This window comes from Notamacropus eugenii, chromosome 4, assembly GCF_028372415.1.
Source record: "Notamacropus eugenii isolate mMacEug1 chromosome 4, mMacEug1.pri_v2, whole genome shotgun sequence".
In the NCBI taxonomy this organism is placed as follows: Eukaryota; Metazoa; Chordata; class Mammalia; order Diprotodontia; family Macropodidae; genus Notamacropus; species Notamacropus eugenii.
In genome coordinates, this window is record NC_092875.1 from 62,390,276 (window position 1) to 62,408,599 (window position 18,324).

General features: G+C 47.7%; 1 protein-coding gene across 1 annotated transcript in view; it reads left to right on the plus strand.

Moving 5' to 3' along the window:
- The window catches only part of EFNA2 (ephrin A2), an 88,818-nt gene extending 71,871 nt beyond the window's left edge, over positions 1-16,947 (plus strand). Inside the window, exons 2-4 of the mRNA XM_072601389.1 lie at positions 3,693-3,988; positions 12,761-12,826; positions 14,051-16,947. Of these exons, the coding sequence (XP_072457490.1) occupies positions 3,693-3,988; positions 12,761-12,826; positions 14,051-14,172 (484 nt within the window). The 3' untranslated portion in view covers positions 14,173-16,947. The remainder of the gene's footprint in view (positions 1-3,692; positions 3,989-12,760; positions 12,827-14,050) is intronic.
- Positions 16,948-18,324: the final 1,377 nt, after the last annotated feature.

The window sequence follows — 18,324 nt, forward strand, 5'->3', positions numbered from 1 at the left end:
AGGTAGGATTGGAAGAGTGATATCATTATTTTAAATTATTATGGATTAGGCAATTTGGTTATTGGTCACATCTTTTTGGATATAAAGTCCACAGTTGGGAACACAACTTTTAAGTATAACTGTGCTTCTGTAAGAAAGTGTGATTCACAAAATACAAAACCTGATCAAACAAAGGGGTAGGTGATGTTGAAATGTTCAACCAGGCTGTAACCAGCTGTCACAAAGCACCGGCCTCTCCACCTACACGTTGTTCAGCCAGCCTGGCCGCCGGCTTCAGGATCTTGTCACCATGACACCCCTCTCCTGGGATGTACTCAGGAGTTTGCCGGAGAGCCTCTTGTTAAATTTTCAGTGTGAGCGTTTATACCTCAGAAATCTGCAAATGCTATAAATCGGAGCTTGATTTGTTATTTAGCTGATTGTCTAGACTTAAGAGAAGTGATGGAGAAAATGTTAATATTGCACCTTAAACTTTAAAGTGTGTCATATACATTTTTTGGGGGGAAGACCTGGTTGTTAAATATTTACCAGTATACTTCCAGTTCTAACTTTCCCTGTACTTCCAACAGTGATAAGTGCTGAACTCTTGGGACTTAAGGGAAAGATAGAACCCTACCCCCCACCCCCGTGACTACACCTGCAGGTGGGGCCATCCTCTGTGTTCCAGGTGTGAGAATTCCTAGTTTCAGCTCTGGTGTTCAATGATCTTCCTCTAATAATAGTAAGAATAGTTTTTGTTATTATAACAACGATTGCTACCATTTATATAGCACGTTAAGGTTTGCAAAGCATTGCACATGTATCATCCCTTTGGATCTTCTGTAATCTGTAGCTGGGCAGAAGGGAAAAATGAAACTCTCATGTCTCCATCTCCACTTGCCAGGGTGCCCCGAATCCTTCTTCTGAATTAGGTTAGTGTATGTATGTGTATATGTTCTTACAGAAAGAAAGTGCTTTCAAAGCCACTTTCTTCATCTTACAGATGAGGAAACTGAGTCTGGCAAAGGTTGATTAACTAGTCCAGGGCGTCACACTGCTAGCAGTTGTCTGAGGCAGCATTTAAACTCATGTCTTCCTGACTTCAAGGCCAACGTTCTATCCACCATTCCCCATGGTTGCCTGAAAAACCATTTGGAGATACCAGAAATTCAACTTGGGATCCCAGATGTGCAATGCATGAACTCTACCTCTGACTTTAGTAATAACAAAGCCAGTGTTTCTGTAATGTCTTAGGTTTTGAAAAGCATTTTGCATATGTCATCTCATTAGAACTTTACAGCAACCCTGCAGCTATGTAGGCATTCTTTTTACTCCCGTTTTACAGATGAGGAAACTGAGGCCAGAAAGCTTAAATGACCCGCCCAATATCACAGCCATAGTAAGTATCTGAGGTAGGCTTTGAACTCACATCTTACCGACTCCACATCCAGCTTTCTACGCACTTTGCCAGCTAATCGTGTGCATTTGTAAGCAGACTTCTAGCAGAGTTTTTACGGAGGCCGTATCATGTTCTCAGCCTTGGTAACATGATTTCCTGACCAGATAGGCTTCTTTCAGTTTTTCCAGAAAACTTCTGGGCAGCTTTAGTCTAAGACATACCCACGTTCAGCTGCACCCCAGCAAAGTCTTGACTCTCAGTTTCTGGACCCTGCCAAGGCATCAGCAGTCTGGTGGAGTCCATGGTCTTGGCTCTCAGCCTTCCTTGTGGATGCTCCCTGGGGCAGTGGGGCCACCCCTGAGGTCTTGACTGCACACAGTCAGACAGCTGGGAGGTGGTCTGTGCCCAGGCCATCACTAGCCACTTCTGTACCAAACCCTGAGGGAGACTGGCAAGTCAGTAGATGCCTGGGATCTCCCCTGACCAGGCTTTGGATTCTCTTTTCACAAAGCTCTTAGGCCTTTAGCCTTGCCCTGTCAGGAGGATGGTCTCAGTGTTGTCATCTCCAAGGAGGGAACAGACGCAGAGAGTGGATGCCTCATCCAGTAGATCCAACTTCAGGGTTTGTCCTATGAAGCCACGCTTTCCCCCAGGCTTTTCCCTGTCACCTTTCTCCCCACCCAGTATTATCCCTTGTCCCTGTCTAGGCCAGGAATGTGATCCAGTCTAACAGGTCTGAATCCTGGTGTACCTGGTTTATTCCACTGAGGCAACCTCCTCCCTCTCTGGCATTAAGGACTTTCTCTTCTCTTCCCCACCCCATCCCAGGTGCTGAGAGCAGAAGATATGTTTGATTAACAAATGGTCAAAGAGGACCGCACATCTGGCTTCATGGCACCTCAAACATTTGGACAGAGGGGAGCCAAACGTTTGGCTCAAGAGCCCTTGAACATCTGGGACTTTAGCATTTGGTTTGAGCATCACCAAACATCTGGCCTAAATTCTCCCCTTTTTTCTTCCCCCAAACATCTGGCCCCAGGATTGTAGCTCGTCAGTTCTCACAGGGACGCAACATTTGTTCCCAGTCCAGTTCCCCAAGACTGATCCTGATGGATCAGAGAGGGGAGACACTTAAGTCAGACCAAATCGGGACTGCCGCTCCAGTCCAGGTGGGAGGTGTTTAGGGCCTAAATTATGGTGGTGGCCTTGTGAGTAGAGAAAGGAGGTTATGGAACAGCTCTCAATGCAGAGTAGACAAGATTTGCCCCCGGGAAGCTACAACCCTCCTTCAGGCCCTCTTCTCTTCCCACTAGGGCTGTCTCTGTTCTTTCCCAGGGCATCCTCTGCAGAGTTACTGAAGTCATGTTCCTAAGATACACCTCTGACTCTCCTTGCCCTGATCAGAATTCTTCAATGGCTCCCGGTTGCCTCTGGGATCCAAATACACATTCTTCACACTGGCATTCAAGGTCCTCCATGACCCAGCTTTCACCTGTCTTTGCAGCCTTAGGTATTCCCTTTCAGGCACCTTAGGATGCCCTCCTGCCTCTTCTCCATCTTTGGAAATCTTTCAAGACTCAGCCCAGGTGCCGCCTCCTCTGTGAAACCAGTCTGTACCTCTCCAGTTCTTACTCTCTTGCTCCTCACATTATTTAGCAGTATCTGTGTTGTTCTGAATGGAAGGTCCCTGAAGGCAATGGCTTTCATCTTTGTCCTTGTGTCCCCAGTACCTAGCATGGTGCCTAGAATACAGTGGGTGCTTGATAAATGCTGGTCGGAAGGTGTATGTGACTGGCTTGTGTGTGTATGTGACCCTGTGTCCCCCCAGGCTGAAAGTGCAGGCGATGGCTTTATTCACAGCTAGGCAGCCAGGTGTCACAGGTAGATGGAGCACTAGGCTTGGAGTCAAGTAGACTCAAGTTCAAATCCTACCTCAGACACTTACTAGCTGTGTGACCCTGGAAAAGTCACTTCACCTTGTTTGCCTCAGTTTCATCATTTGTCAAATGAGCTGAAGAAGGAAATGGCCAACCACCCCAGTGTCTCCTCCAAGAAAACCCCAAATGGGTTCATGGAGAGTCCGACATGACTGAAAAGACTGAACAACAACAAATGTCATTTTTCTCATTGTTTATATTCACCTTTCCTTACAGGGCACAGCCCCCAGTCTGGTCCTTTTCCTGGCCACCCTCCTTCAGATCAGGGATTCCAGAGGGGTTTAGACATGTCTCCATAGACACCAGGAGCCCTGGACTACCAGTGGACTGTGGGCCATGTTGCTGACCATTGAAATTCTCCTCCTCTCTCCCGTCAGGTTTCACCATGGCGATTATACAGTAGAAGTCAGCATCAATGACTATCTGGATATCTACTGCCCCCATTACGAGAAGCCGCTGCCCCCGGCCGTGCGCATGGAGCAGTATGTCTTGTACATGGTCAATGATGAGGGCCATGCTTCTTGTGACCATCACAAGAAGGGCTTCAAGCGCTGGGAGTGTAACCGGCCCACTGCGCCCAACGGGCCCCTCAAGTTCTCGGAGAAGTTCCAGCTTTTCACGCCTTTCTCCCTTGGCTTTGAATTCCGGCCGGGACATGACTACTATTATATCTGTGAGTAGGGGTCTGCTTCGGGAGAGGCTGGAAGGGTGGGGAAGCACAAATCTGATGAGTAGCTGTTGTAGGCTTATAGATCTAGAGCCAGGAGGAACCTTCTATGCCACCTAGCCCATGCTTCCTTGTTTGAAAGATGAAGAAATAGCTACTGTGAGCATTATTATACCCATTTTACAGATGAGGAAACTGAGGCCCACAGAAGTATAGTAGCCAACTCAAAGTTACAAGCACTTTATATATACCATTTCATTGGACACTAAAAAAACACCCCCTTGGGGGAGGAGCAACAACAGTTACTCCAGTTTACAATGTCCAGTTTACAGATGAAAAAACTGAGGCTAGTGGGATTTACTGATTTGCTCATAAGTCCACCGCTGAGAAGTGCCTGAGATAGGTTTCTATCCCAGCTCTGTCTCCAACACTGTTTTCTGGTTGGTATTTAAAATCCTTTGTTTTTAAATACCTCGAAAGGTTCCTCTAGCCAAAACTGAAAGGCACAAGGTACCAGGCCATGGATAATCTGGAAACATAGTGGGGAAAATGTTGTTTGGTTACTGGGGCTGGGGGAAATGATGCTTCTTAATAGAAGAGACAGAACCCCAAACAAGGAATAACTCCCCCAAACACTTAGCTTTGGGGTTAATAGGGAGTGTCCCATTTTGCCTCTTTTTGTACCGTCAGCTCTTGGCACATAGTAGGTGGTTTATGGATAGACTGTCTGACTGCCATCCTGATTGTACAGGGCAGGGTTCAGGGTGGGTACGGAAGATTCCCTGTTGCTGATTCAGTCTGGTTTTTTCTGGCTCATCCTAAAATCCAGTTTGGGGAAATGTGCTGTATTTCCTATAATGTCAGAGCTGGGAGGTACCACAAAATATAGGACATGTGAGTGAGGGGGGCCCTGGGAACAGAGAATGTCATAGGTAGGGCTTGGTCCCTGCACAGACACAGACTTTTCAGCCTGGAATCATTGTTAACCCCTACCCACCTCAATATACACATACATATCTTTGGCGTGTTAAAGCATGTGTTAGCCTCTGTATATATCCATATGTACATAGGCAGAATGTGACCCTTGACCCAGATGTCACCTTGGGAAGCTTGCCTGTGGCCCTGAAGACCTTTGGCTAGGGCACTCGAGGGACCATCTTCTCCTTAAAACTCCCCCCCATATTTCCCCACCGCTGTGTCTCATATGGTCAAATAGCTACACAGTTGTACTTGGCAGGCCAGATAACGTGTCTATGAACATATATGCATAGAAAATACGGTGCTTGGCCTCTGTCACCTTGGGAGGCCTTGGCACAAGGAACTTTGCCTCTCTCTGCCCTCACTACATGGATGCCCTCCCACTGAAGGCCTGGGGGGGGGCACTGTAGGGACCTGCCTTTCTCCAAGCTCCCTACCCCCCTTTTTATGACTCTTCCCTTCCCCCCACCTTTCACCGGGGAGATAAAGATAAAAGCTTGTAATAAAAATAATATTCGTCACGAGAGATAAGACGAATAATTACAATAATTATCTTTATGAAACTCCTGTCTTGGAATGAAAAATGTAATTTTTCTGATATTAAGGGAACTTAATTTAAACACCTTTTTTTCTTCCCTGAATTAAAATAAAATAAAATAAAATGGAAGCAGGAAAATCGCTCCCAATAAAGTTTAATTTGAAACTGCGGGAGCCCCGGGGGGGGGGGGATCTCCAAGTCTCCCTAGGGCATGTTCTGTACACCCAGAGCGATTCCTGCCAAGGAGGGGTGCACAGTCTTGCTGACAGGGTGGGGAAGGGGCTAGAAGAGTTGAGCTTTCAGAACTGGAATCAATCACAGGGATCCAAATCTTTTTACAAATAGGGAAACTGAGTTCCAGAGAGGTCAGTGTCATGCCCAAGGTCAAAGCAGAGGGAGGATTTGACCCCAAATCCAGGCTTCTTCCTGCCTCATTATTCTTCCTACCCAGGGGAATAGGGATGGTAGAGGCAGGCAGACACAACTCTGGGGGCATGTCAGGACTTCCGGATTGCTCCCTACTGCCAAGGTGCAGAGAAAAGCTGGCAGGGAAATTCTGGACTAAGACCAAGGCATGATTGTCTTTGACTTTTGGATCAGTCAGTCAATATGCATTTATTAAACACCTATTGTGTGCTAGTCACTGAGCTCAGTGCCTCATGGGATCCAAGAATCATAGACTGGCAAAGCTGGAAGAAACCCCCTAAGGCACCTGTAGGTCCATTGTCTCCCTTTCCACCCCTCCCCACTTCAGGTAAAGAACCAGCCCCCCTTCCCCCAACAGATAAGTGTCAAGTAGTGTTAGAGGATAAGCCCTCAGACCTCTTTGGGCCTGAGTTGCCCCTTCTGTAAAAATGGGGGGATTAGATTAAATGACCTCGAAACAGTAGAAATGATCTCCAGTAACAGTGGAAAGAGCCCTGAAGGCCTGGGTGTGAACTTCCCCTCTGACACTACCTGTGTGACCACAGCCAAGTTATTTAGCCTGGATCTCAGTTTCCTCAGCGGTCAAATGAAAGAGTTGGACAAAAATGACCTCTGAGGGTCCTCCTAGCTCTGGAGCTCATGAATTTTGGTGACGGGTAGCTCACTGCCTCTCCAGGCAACTCATTCCCATTGGGCAAAACACATTTCCTTATTTAGATATTTTAACTTCTATTGAGCCAAAAGCCATTTTTTTTTTCCAACACAATTTTCCTTCATTTATTCTTTGTTCCGATCTCTGGAACCCGGCAGAACCTACGCCATCTTCCTTCTGGAGTGACCAGTCTGTGAAGACGGTAATCAAGCTCCTCCCCCACCAAAGCTTTTCTTTCTCCTCAGTTCCTTCACTGACCCTCCTGCAGCATGGCCTCCTTCCCTGATTCCCCTCCGTTTGTCAGCGTGTTTGTTGTTGTCTGACCCATCAAAGCAAGGGATGACAGAACTGTCCCCTCCCTCCTTGTGGATTTGGATCCTGTGAGTTTAAGAACAAGGTGGAGACAGGGCTTTATTTAGAAAAAAATCACATTGCCAACGAGAAGCTAAGGTATAAACAGGAGGGAGAAGATTGGAGATCATATCTTGCCAAGATCGGTTGCAGGAAGTGGGGATGTAAGACCTGGAGCATATAAAGTTTGAAGCAGCCCCAAGTAGCAGAAAGGTTGTCATGTAGAGAAGATTTATTGAGTGCACTGGGCTAAGCACCTTACAAATATTATCTCCTCTGAGCCCTACAATCCTGGGAGGTAGGTGCTGTTATTAGCCCCATTTTACAAATGAGCAAACTGAGGCAGGTGACAGTGATGTGATTTGCCCAGGGTCACAGAGTTGTGACCTGTGTAAGGCAGGATTAGAACTCTGGCCTTCTTGGCTGTAGGCCCAGCATTTTTATCTACTGTGCCACCAAAAGTGTCTTGAATTGGGGACTCAGGTTTTTTCTTTTGGGTCTCAGAGGGCGGAACTAGGAGCAAATGAGTAGAATCTGTAAAGAAAGGAAGAAAGATGGAAGAAAAAAGGAAGAGAGAAGGAGGGATGGAAGGATGAAGGAAAGAAGGTTGGAAGGAAGATAGAAGGAAGGAAGGAAGGAAGTTCCTAACAATTATATCTGACCTAACTGGGAGTGGGCTCCCTCCACCCTCCTTGGAGGTCTCCAGACCAGATGAAGTGACCGCTTGCTGTGTCATGGTAGCCATTCCTTTCAGTTAATTGGCCACGGAGATTCCTTTGGCTCTCAAATTCTGTGATTTTGTTTAGATAAAGGAGAGAGGTCATTCTAATGTTCTAACAGTTACAGTTCTCCAGTTAGAAAAGGCAGTAGAAAAAAGATAGAAAAAGGGCCTCATGGAGAGAGAGGCACTGGGTCCAGAATGAGGGAGGTGATGGCCTCCATCTTGCTGTCTCTGATGTCATCTGCCCTGGGCAGACCTCTCTGAGAGTGTGGTGTGGGGGTCCAGGATGACCGTTTAAGGTAGAGATTGACAAATTGGAGTATGTCTGAGGATGATGAGGGGCCTGGAGGCCAAGCCTCGTGAGGATCGATGATGGAAAGGGAGAGCGTTAGGGGAGAATGGAAGACATTAGGAAGACAGGATTCCTACCTTCAAGTGTCAGAAAGGCTGTTGTGTGGTTGACTTGGTGCCAGAGCAGAGGCAGGAGCTTTGCTGGGGTTGGGGGAGGTCTGCATCATTGATGGTCTTTGAGAAGAGACTGGCTGGCTTCTGGTCAAGGGGATTCTTGCCCCAGTAGAAATTTGATTAGATGCCCTCTGAGGTCCTTCCCAACTCTGAGAGTCTGTGATTCTGTTCTGCTAATCAGACTTGCCCAAGAGGGAACGATCTGCTGAATGGGTAGTAAGTTCCTGTTCATTGTAGATAGTCAAGCAGAAACTCGTCTTTCCAAGCAGTTGTCAGGAGGAATTCCTACTTTGCATAAGGAGACTGAGCTAGATTTGAGCATTCTCTCAGTCCAGGGGCAGCTCTCTCTGAAACAGGAACCCCCTGGGTAGATTTCCTTATAACCACTAGCCCTTGGCAAAGGTTTGAACATCTTCCACTAACCCCTATATTCCTATATATCTTTCCAGGGCTTGAGAGGGAAAATGTAGGGTGAGGGCACCCCAGCCTTCCAGGACCAAAAAGGGTCAGTGCCAGGTGAGGGTATCTAATCTTTCAGGGCTAGAGAGGGGTACCCCAGCCTTCCAGGACCAGAGAGGGGCAGTCAGGTGAGGGCACCCCAGCCTTTCAGGACTGAAGATGTCAGGTGACATTGGAGAGAGGCAATGTTGGACAAGGGTCCCCAAAGGGCCTTCAGCCCCAAGTAAGCTCCCTTCGCCCCCCATCTGTATCCCTGCTCTTCACCTTGACCCAGAAGTTGAGGTAGCAGATGCCATGCAGAGCCTGCAGGGGGAAGAGAATTCCAATTTCCAAGCCAGGGAAGGAGGTAAACGCCCTTTTGTTCTTCCTGCTTAAGTCAGACTTCTCAAAGGGGCGGAATTTTGAGTGGCAAGTGTGCCCTGAATCCTAAGTAGTTGAGGCCTGAGCCTGGGCTGCCCAGCCACGCCGCCACTCCTGGGGATGTCTGGCTGACATTTTCACACTTCTTGTGATGTCCAACTTACCCCCATGCAATCAAGCCAGGCTTGATGATACCAGGGGCCATCATCTAAGGGGGTGGGAAAGGGCGGTAATTAAAAACACGCTGCAATCGGGAGGGAGTCTTGGACACCAGTTTCTTTTTACAAAAGTGACATTTTCCGACCCCTCCTGAGAAGTGGAAATTTAATAGAGATTAAGACACCAGATGAAGTAGACTGAAAATGGAGGTTTGAAAGCAGGGGGGAAGGAGGATCACGGGCCCCACATGCCTGGAGAAGCATTTTATGATATAATTCTTCCCAGAAGGAATCACAGAGGCCATTGTAGATTAGGGGCTGGAGGGGACCTGAGTGACCATCTTGTTCAGCCCCCTCACTTGAAGCTAAGGCTGGTGGAGATTCAAGGTCACTCAGCAAGGCAGTGTCAGAGGAAGGACTTGAAGGCTGGTTGTCAGATTTCTGATCCGACACTCATTTAACTCAGCTGTTTCATTTGGCCAAAAGAGAACTGAAGCCAGGAAAGGAGAAATAAATGGGTACACCTGTGTTCCAGTCCTGCCTGCAATATTCTCTAGCTGTGTGTGACTCTGGACAATGAGAAACTCCTTTCAGCTTCAGTTTTCCTCATAAAATGAGGGGTTTGGAACCCAGTAGCCTCCAAGGTCCCTTTCATCTCTAAATCTGAGTCTGGAGTCAAGCAACCTAGATTCAGTTCCCAGCTATGACTTTAGGTAACTCATGTCTCTGGTCTGAGCCTCAGTATCCCCATCTGTTCAAATGGCTAGAATGTCTTGAAGGGCCCCCTGGACTGTAGATCTGCTGCTGGCTGGCGGGCTCGGCTCGTGGGCGCTTCATCAAAGGGCAGTTGGATGCTGTTGGCTTTTGTGCGCCAAGATGGTTTCTGATGCCCCGACTATCCTACATTGGGGGTGGAGATGAGCATCTTCGGGAGACACAAATGTTGTTTTTGGGGCTCCCACTGGTCTTCCTGCTGACGCTGCTAACAGAGCTTGAAATTAAGAACACATTGTGCTCGTAGAATGCACTTTCCACCCGAGCCGACCTGAAGCTCCCGGCTCCTGGCACTTAACTGGCTGGTGAGCCCCAGAAGTCCCCAAGGAGGGAAAGCCTCATCTGTCACACAGTTCCTTAGGCTTTACAAGACCTTGGGCAAGTCCCTTCCTCTCTCTGGGCCTCAGTTTCCCCATCTATAAAATTAACACATTGGATTCAATGATCTCTAGAGGTCCATCCAATTCAGTGCTTATGATTTTGATAATTTCTATAGCTTGGTGATTCTCAAACCTTTTGGTTTCAGGACCCCTTTACATTCTTAAAAATTACTAAAGATTTCTGCAAAGAGCTTTTGTTTCTCTCTGTTCTATCTATTGGTATTTATTTTATTAGAAATTAAAATATCTTTTTATTTTTAAGAAAATGGTTTTGGCCTCAGGGACCCCCAAAATGGTCTCCACACCTCCAGGGAATCCTAGACCACACTTTGAGAATCACTTCTCTAAATATCTACAGAGCAGTTCCTACATCACAAGAAAGTGGTGTTTCAAGTATTTTTATCCCCATTTTACAGACCACAATTTAAAGTGGTCCAGATCAAACTCAAGTCTCTCCCAAGTTCAATTTCAGTCATTCTCCATTATTTTGTCAGTAAACATTTATTAAGCTTCTACTGGGTCAATAGCATGATGCAGTGGATAAGATAGAGCACTGGACCTGGACTTAGGAAGATGAATTCCACCCAGCCTTGGATATACTAGCTGTGTAACCCTGGGCAAGTCACTTAACCCTATTTGCCTCAGTTTCCTCATCTGTAAAATAATCTGGAGAAAGAAATGGCAACCTATTCCAGTATCTTTTCCAAGAAAATCCCAAATGGGATCATGAAGAGTCAGACTGGACTGGAAAATGATTGAACAGCTATGTCACTGGCAATACCCCCCTCTCAACACTGCTGTTGGTGGCTATAGATGGCCTTGTTCATGAAGTGCTGGGAGTAAGGTTGCCGACCTCCTGACCTTTGGTCCCCTCCGGAAGCCCAGAGTGAGTGGTTGGGGAGGCATCAGAACCTCTTAATGTTGACAAATGGCTGAGTGTTAGAGGTAGCTAGGGAAGCTATCCCTCTCCTGATGGAAAAGGGGAGAGGAGGGGGCGTGGCAGACAAGCTGTTTGATTATTTATTTTTCCAGCTCAGCTGCATCAGCAGGGTCCCCAAAACAGGCAGAGGCCCCCGCTGCTTCCTTCAATAAACAGCCTGACATGCTCTTCGGGGCAGCAAGAGCCCAGCTGGGCCTGTGGGTCTGCCTGAGGAGGGGCTGCAGGTGAGAGGGGCCATCCCTTGTCTGGGTGTCTCATTTGGGGGAAGAGGCTTGAGTGCCTTTGAGCTTCAGTTTCCTCATCTGTAAAATGGGGTATTGTCATCGCACACCTCACCTCACAGGCCTATCAGAAGGGTGATAATAATAGTAGCTAGGATTTCAGAGGATACTTTAAGCTTTGAAAAGTACTTTCCATGTGTTAGTTCATCTAACTCCATGAGGTAAATGTTATTTTATAGATGAGGACAGTGACACTCAGCGACTTGCCCAGGGTCACAGTTAATTTATGTCTGAGCTGGGATTTAGACGAAGGCTTTCTAGCCCTGGGTCCTTCGTTCTTTCCTCCGTATCAAGCTGTCCAATAGGAGACGAAATGCCAAGTATATACTTGACGAACCTACGTGAGAGAGAATGATTGGGGCCAAAGTGACATGTAGACAGACTGGTTTGGGATTATGAAACGGAAAAGGGCCCCGTCCCAGCCGTCCACTGCCTTCCTCTCAAGGAACTGTGGTCCAAGAGGGTGACCCTTTTGTGGGGCTGGCTGGTCTCTGGAAAGCCCTCTTGTGGAGGGAGAGATTGAGGAACAGGACTACTTTGGCTTCCTTCTCTGAACCCCAGATGTCCTGGGCCTCCTTCCACTGTTTGAAGTTAGCCTGGAATGACAGAACAAGAGGCAGAACAAGGTCTTATCTGTGGCGGAAGAAGCCTAGTCAGGGGGCCTAAATTTGCTAGGTCTGGCCAGCTGGGTGACTTGAGGCAGGTCCTTTCCTTCCTCTGAGCCTCAGTTTCCTCATCTGCAAAATGGAGGAGTTGACCTAGAGAGCTTCCAAAGTGCCTCCTTTAGGATAGCAATCCTTTAGTGTTCTAGTCATTCAGCAAAAAGTTATAAAGGACCTACTGTGAGCTTGATGCTGATAGAGAAGAGATTGGATAAACTCAGGTGTTAACCCTCCTGGAGATCAGGGTCTTGTAGAGACACTCAGTTTATTCACAGGCTATAATAACACTTACTAGTGTGTGGGTTGGAAGGAGGCTTCCTGGAGGAGTTAGCCTTGGTGTGAGGCTTTCAAAAACGGGTATATTTTCAGTCAGAGAGAGGGTAGGGATGGCATCCCAGGCAGAGGGAACAACATAGGTAAAAGCCCCGAGGCAGGACTTTGTCGGGGCACAGCCAAGTGAACAGAGCACTAGCAGATGGGACCAGGTTCACCCCTGGACTCCAGCACTTCCTGTGTGACTGTGCCTCTCTGAAGCAGGTGGTGAGACACTGAGGGAATGGCCAGGCCAAGGACCTTGCCCCCTGACCCAGTCACTAGTCCTTAACTACCTTATCTTCTTTTTCTCTCTCATAGCGGCCACTCCCCCGAACACAGTGGACAAGTCCTGTTTAAAACTGAAGGTTTATGTGAAGCCAACAAGTAAGTCCTTGGCAGAGCTGGGGCTCTGGGCTGGGCGCTGGTGGTGGGCACATGTAGTTGGGGGCTAAGCTGGGTCCTGGGCCACAACCTGTCACTGACTCACCATGGGAGGGATCTTGGGCAAGACCTTCCTCTCTCTGGGTCTCAGGGAGAAATAAGCTGTTTTCTCATGAGAAGATGCTCTCTCACCCTCTCCTCCCATTATCTCCCCTTTCTCTCTATCTTTATCTTTCCCCTTCCTCTCTGTCTCTATCCTCTGTTTCTTTCCTCTTTCTCTGCCTCTTCTTTCTTTCCCTTTTCTATCTCTCTGTTTCTGTCCCTCTCCTCCCTTTCTCTCCCCTTTTCTCTGTCTCTCCATTTCTGTCTCTCTCCTCCCTTTCTCTCCCCTTTTCTCTGTCTCTCTCTCCTCTCTCTCTCTCTCTCCCTTTCTTTCTGCTCTCTCTCATCTTTCTCTTTCCTCCTTTCTCCTTTTCTTTCTCTCTTTTCCTGTCTCTCCTCCCTTTCTCACTTTCCTCTCTGTCTCTATCCTCTGTTTCTTTCCTCTTTCTCTGCCTCTTCTTTCTTTCCCTTTTCTATCTCTCCGTTTCTGTCCCTCTCCTCCCTTTCTCTCCCCTTTTCTCTGTCTCTCCATTTCTGTCTCTCTCCTCCCTTTCTCTCCCCTTTTCTCTGTCTCTCTCCTCTCTCTCTCTCTCTCTCCCTTTCTTTCTGCTCTCTCTCATCTTTCTGTTTCCTCATTTCTCCTTTTCTCTCTCTCTTTTCCTGTCTCTCCTCCCTTCTCACTTTCCTCTCTGTCTCTGTCTCTCTGTTTCTGTCTCTCCCTCCCACCCCTTTCTCTCTGTCTTTCTCTCTCCTCTTTGTCTCATCTTTCTCCTCCCTTTCTCTCCTCTTTCTCTCTGTTTCTGTCTCTTTGTCTCCTGCCACTTTGTCTCTGTCTCTCTCCTGTCTTTTTGACAGAGGTCTGTGTTAGGAGTCAAGTTGAGGTTATAGCCAGGGCCAGATGGGAGGAAGGGGTCATTGTCAGGACCTGGGGTGGGCTCTGGGTTAGGAGTCAGCTTCAGGGCCCAGAAAGGGGTGGGGGTTGTCAGGCACCAGGCATGGTCACGCTTGAGGTTAGGGTCTGACTTTGGGTGCTAGTATCTGGAGGGTTTCTGAGGTTAAAGGCAGTGTGGGCCGGCCCAGACTCGGGGAGGAACAGTGACACCCTGTGCCTCTGTTCCCCCACAGACGATTCTCTGTACGAGTCTCCAGAGCCCATCTTCACCAGCAATAACTCCTGCAGCAGCCTCAGGGTGTCCCAGCTCTTCCTCTCGGTGGTACCCGTCTTTTGGACCATCTTCACCTCCTAGCCCCCCTGGCCCTCTTGCCACCAGGCACCGAGGGATCGGCATTGTTCTAGGTGGAGCCAGGGAAGGCGGAGGGAACCCTAGGGGGATGGGGCAGCCCTTTACTCCTTGCCACCTTCAGAACCCGTCTGCCCCTCCTTCGGGAGGCCAGAGAGGAAGGCCCTGAAGCCGCCAAGCCAGACTTCCACCTTGGGGACCACACAGAGAGGACGGAGGAGGAAGCAGATGGCGTCTGCCAGGGACTGAGTTCATGGCCGCCCAGGAAGGTGACCTCCAGTCCTTGAAGGTTCCGGCTCCCGGGAGCCTGTCCGGGGCACTAACAGCTGCTCCCCAGCCCTGAGGCATGGGAAAGAGCTGCTTGTAGACCAAATAGAGAACGTCCTTCTTGTTTCGATTTGGTGCTGACATCCCTTCCTCCCTGACCCTCAGACCTCTGACCTGCCAGAGATAGAAGAAGACGCCATTGGACCAAGATGGTCATCTCCACCCCTACTGCTGCTGCTCCCTGTCCCCTCCACATCGCCAACCCTCCCACCCAAGAGAGGGCAGGCAAGCTGTCATTTCAGAAGGACCAGAGCCTGGGGGTGGGGGCAGAGGTAGGGGTGTCCATACCCTTTGGTTTTATCCCTTTCCCGCCCATCTCCTTGCCCTGAACTCACTGTCTAGCCCTTGCCTTCCCAGACTCAATGCTGCCTGGACAGAGCTGATGGAAGACTTTTGTCCCTGAGATCACTGGAGAACCCATGCCTTGGTTGGGGAGATCATAGATGCTGTTGGCCCATGGCTTCAGGAGTGGATGTCTGGGCAAAGCAGGAGCTGGAGGAGATCTACTAGGAATAGGGTGAACTCAGTACCACGACCCATAGGACTGTTACAAGGTCCAGTTACAGACTTCTTTGGGATGCGTGGGCATGGAAAGGGACAAGAGGTGAGCCGCCTCGGTCACTTGGCTGATAATGACTGTGGATTAGGGAGGAAAGGGGTAGAAATACCTCTCAATTCTTCTTCTTTTTTTTAATGTATTTTCACTGTTTTATTTGAGACTGGAGTTTTTAATTTATTCTACCACCTCATACCCCCTGACCCAATTAAGACTTTGGGGAAGGAAACAGTGGTCCCACACCCTTGATTGCTCCCCAGTTTTCTTCCTTTCCCCAGCCTCTATTCATTACCTTCTCTACTTAGCTCTCCACCAAAACACCCAAATCAATGTATCCTGAGTCCACAACCCTGGGGAAGCTCCAGGCCTGTCTCCTTCCTACTCTGGTCTTTCCCCATGGGTCATAGGGCTTTTCCTGATTTCTAGCCTCTATCTCTGGCTTTATCTTCCCTTGACACCCTGAGCAAGTAAGGTCATGGCTGCTCCAATAGACCATCTGGGATCTCTTAGATCTGGGCTCTAGGACTGTGCATTTTTTTCTTTTGGGGGAAAAATAGTATTGGGGTCAAAGTGGAGGCAGCCCTTGGGGACATGCACATTTGGTAGACTTTAGGAGGGCTAGCACCACTTGTTATCCTGGTCACTGGAAGCCAAGAATCTGAGGCAAGAGCCTAGAAGAGGGAGAGGGCTCCCCTCAATCTCCCCAGTCAGACCTGCTACGATCACCCAGATTGGGTCTGAAGCTACTGGCCCCTGGAGGCCTTCGGAGAAGGCTCTGGAAGGTTCTTTCTAAGAAAAAAAACTTGACCCTCACTGTCCTCTCTGGAGCCAACAAAGCCTCCTCCTCACCTCTCACCCCATCTCTGTCTCCCTTTCCAGTTCTTAGCCTTGGTCTGGGCTTCAGTCTAACAAGTCCCTCCACCAGGCCACAGTTCAGCACCCCTCCTCCTCTCTCCACTGAAGCAAGGCCTTTTTATTAAGGACCCTGTTGTTTCTTTCTTTCCCTTTTTATTTTTTTGCAAATGCAAATGAATCTACCGATTTCTATTGCTTCAAGTAATCTGTCTCTGAGGAAGGGAGCAGACGTTATATTTCTGTAAATAGAGCCCGCAGGTATATACTGTGATTTATTTTTAATGCAATGCTGAGAATGAACTCGGTGGAGGTCTCTCTCTTTCTCTCTCTGTCTATCCTTCTCTTTTCTCTTTCTTCTTTCTGTCTCGTTCTTCTTTCCCTCCTCCCTGTCTTTCTTCTCTCTGCCTCTTCTTTCTTTCTCTCCCCATGTCTCTCTGTCTACCCCACCACCACCCTCCTTCCCTCCCTCCCTCCCTCTTTCTTCCCTCTCCCTTTCTCTTTCTCTTTTCCTTTTTCCAGGGGTTGGGGTGGGTTTAGAGTAGAAGCTATAACTTGCAATAAGCTCATTTTGTCCGTCGGAGTTTCTCCTCCATCTATGCCCTCCCTCCCCCCATAACAGTTTCTAAGAAAAACCGACAGACAAAAATAAAAAAAAAATCCTTCAGACATTTTAATGGAGTAAACACATTTATACAGATTTCATATTTCTATCTTCCTTTCCTTAATCTGTGTTTTATATATATTATATATATATATATTGTGTATATCAACCACAAGGCCCTGAGGACACAGTGAGAGGAAAAATTTGGAAGGAGAATTTAGGGGAAATGGCTTCCCCCACCATGGTCTGGTTTGCCGGGTGTGCCCTGCCCCACCCCCTGTTCTGGTGGTCTCGGACGTCTTGGACATCTTCCTCGGTTCCCCTCTGCCTCTTCCTCCAGCCCATTGTGCAGGATCTCCCACTCCTGGCCCCTTCCCTACCGCCCATCACCACCCAACTTTGGAATCTGTATTTTTTTATAATAAAATAAAAATAAACCTTGTGGGATTTGAGTGTTTCAGAACTCCAATTACCCCCTTCATCTTCCTCATCCTGTCCTCTGTCCTTCTAGCAGAAATTTTCAGGGGATTCTGGGTACAGATCTCCTGAAGAGTGTTTTAACGTTGACAAACACCTTTGCATACACTACCTCATTTGGTCCTCACAACAAACTGGAGAGGTGGTGGGTGCCATTGTTATCCCCATTTTACAGATGAAGAAACTAAGGCTCAAGGGATTCCTGCCTAGGAACACACAACTAGTTACTAAGTGTCTGAGGTGGAACTTGAACCCAAGTCCAAAATGCTGTTCACTTCTGCCAGGCTGGCTCTAAATTAGGATTTCTTCACTTTTTTGTGTGTCCTGGACCCCCTCTAGCAGTTTAATGAAACCTGGGGACTCTTTCTCAGAATAAAATTTTTAAATTCACAAAAGAAAACACAAATGATTACAGAGGAAAATAATTCTATTAAAATCCAGACCTTCAATATTAGAACACATGTTTGTGGGCCCCAAATTAAGAAACCCTCCTTTAATTATATTTTAGGGATAAGGGTATGTATCCTGGGTAGAGAGACCATTACAAAAGACTGACCCCTCTGTCCTCTTCCCCTCAAATAATCATGATCATATTAATATACTAATTATAATAACTCATGTAATTGTGGTGTTTTTGAAGTTTACAAAGCACTTAACAGCTCTGTGGTGGTAGAAGGAGAATTACTGCTCCATTTTTCAGATGAGGAAACAGCCTCAGCCAGACTCGGTGGCCTTGCCTGAACTCACACAGGATTTGAACCCTAACCCTGTAGCTTATGGCAAACTTCACCTCCTTCACTCCACCCATACCTCTCATCACTCTGAGTCCCTTCCTCCCTTCACCTTCCATGTATTTTCAATATTTCCCAGTGAAATTAGAATCCTAAAAAAGTCTAGAGATTAGTTACCTTGAGTTTGTGTCATTTAATTTCATTCCGTTGAAGTAGTGAATTGTCCAGGCACTGTCCAAAGGGCCAGGAAACAGGTAAAAACCTGTCTCTTCTCTCAAGGAGTTTACATTCTACTTTGGATGAGGGTGGCAAGGGGAGAGAATGGCTGAATTGGGAATCAGCACGTAACCTGGTGGGTAAATACAAAATGCATACTAATTAGTTTGGTGGAGAGAGGAGGGAGTCCTAACATCTAAATGGAACAGGAAGTAAGACAAGCTGAGCATGAAGGGAGTTAGGAATTCCAAGAGGAGGAGGAGGAGGTAAAGAACGAGAACATTCTTGGCACGAGGGCACTATACAAAGGCTTAGTGGTGGGAGATGGAATATTATAAAAGAGGAAAAACAAAATGGCTAGTTTGTCTGGAAATGAAAATGCAGGAAAGGGAGTG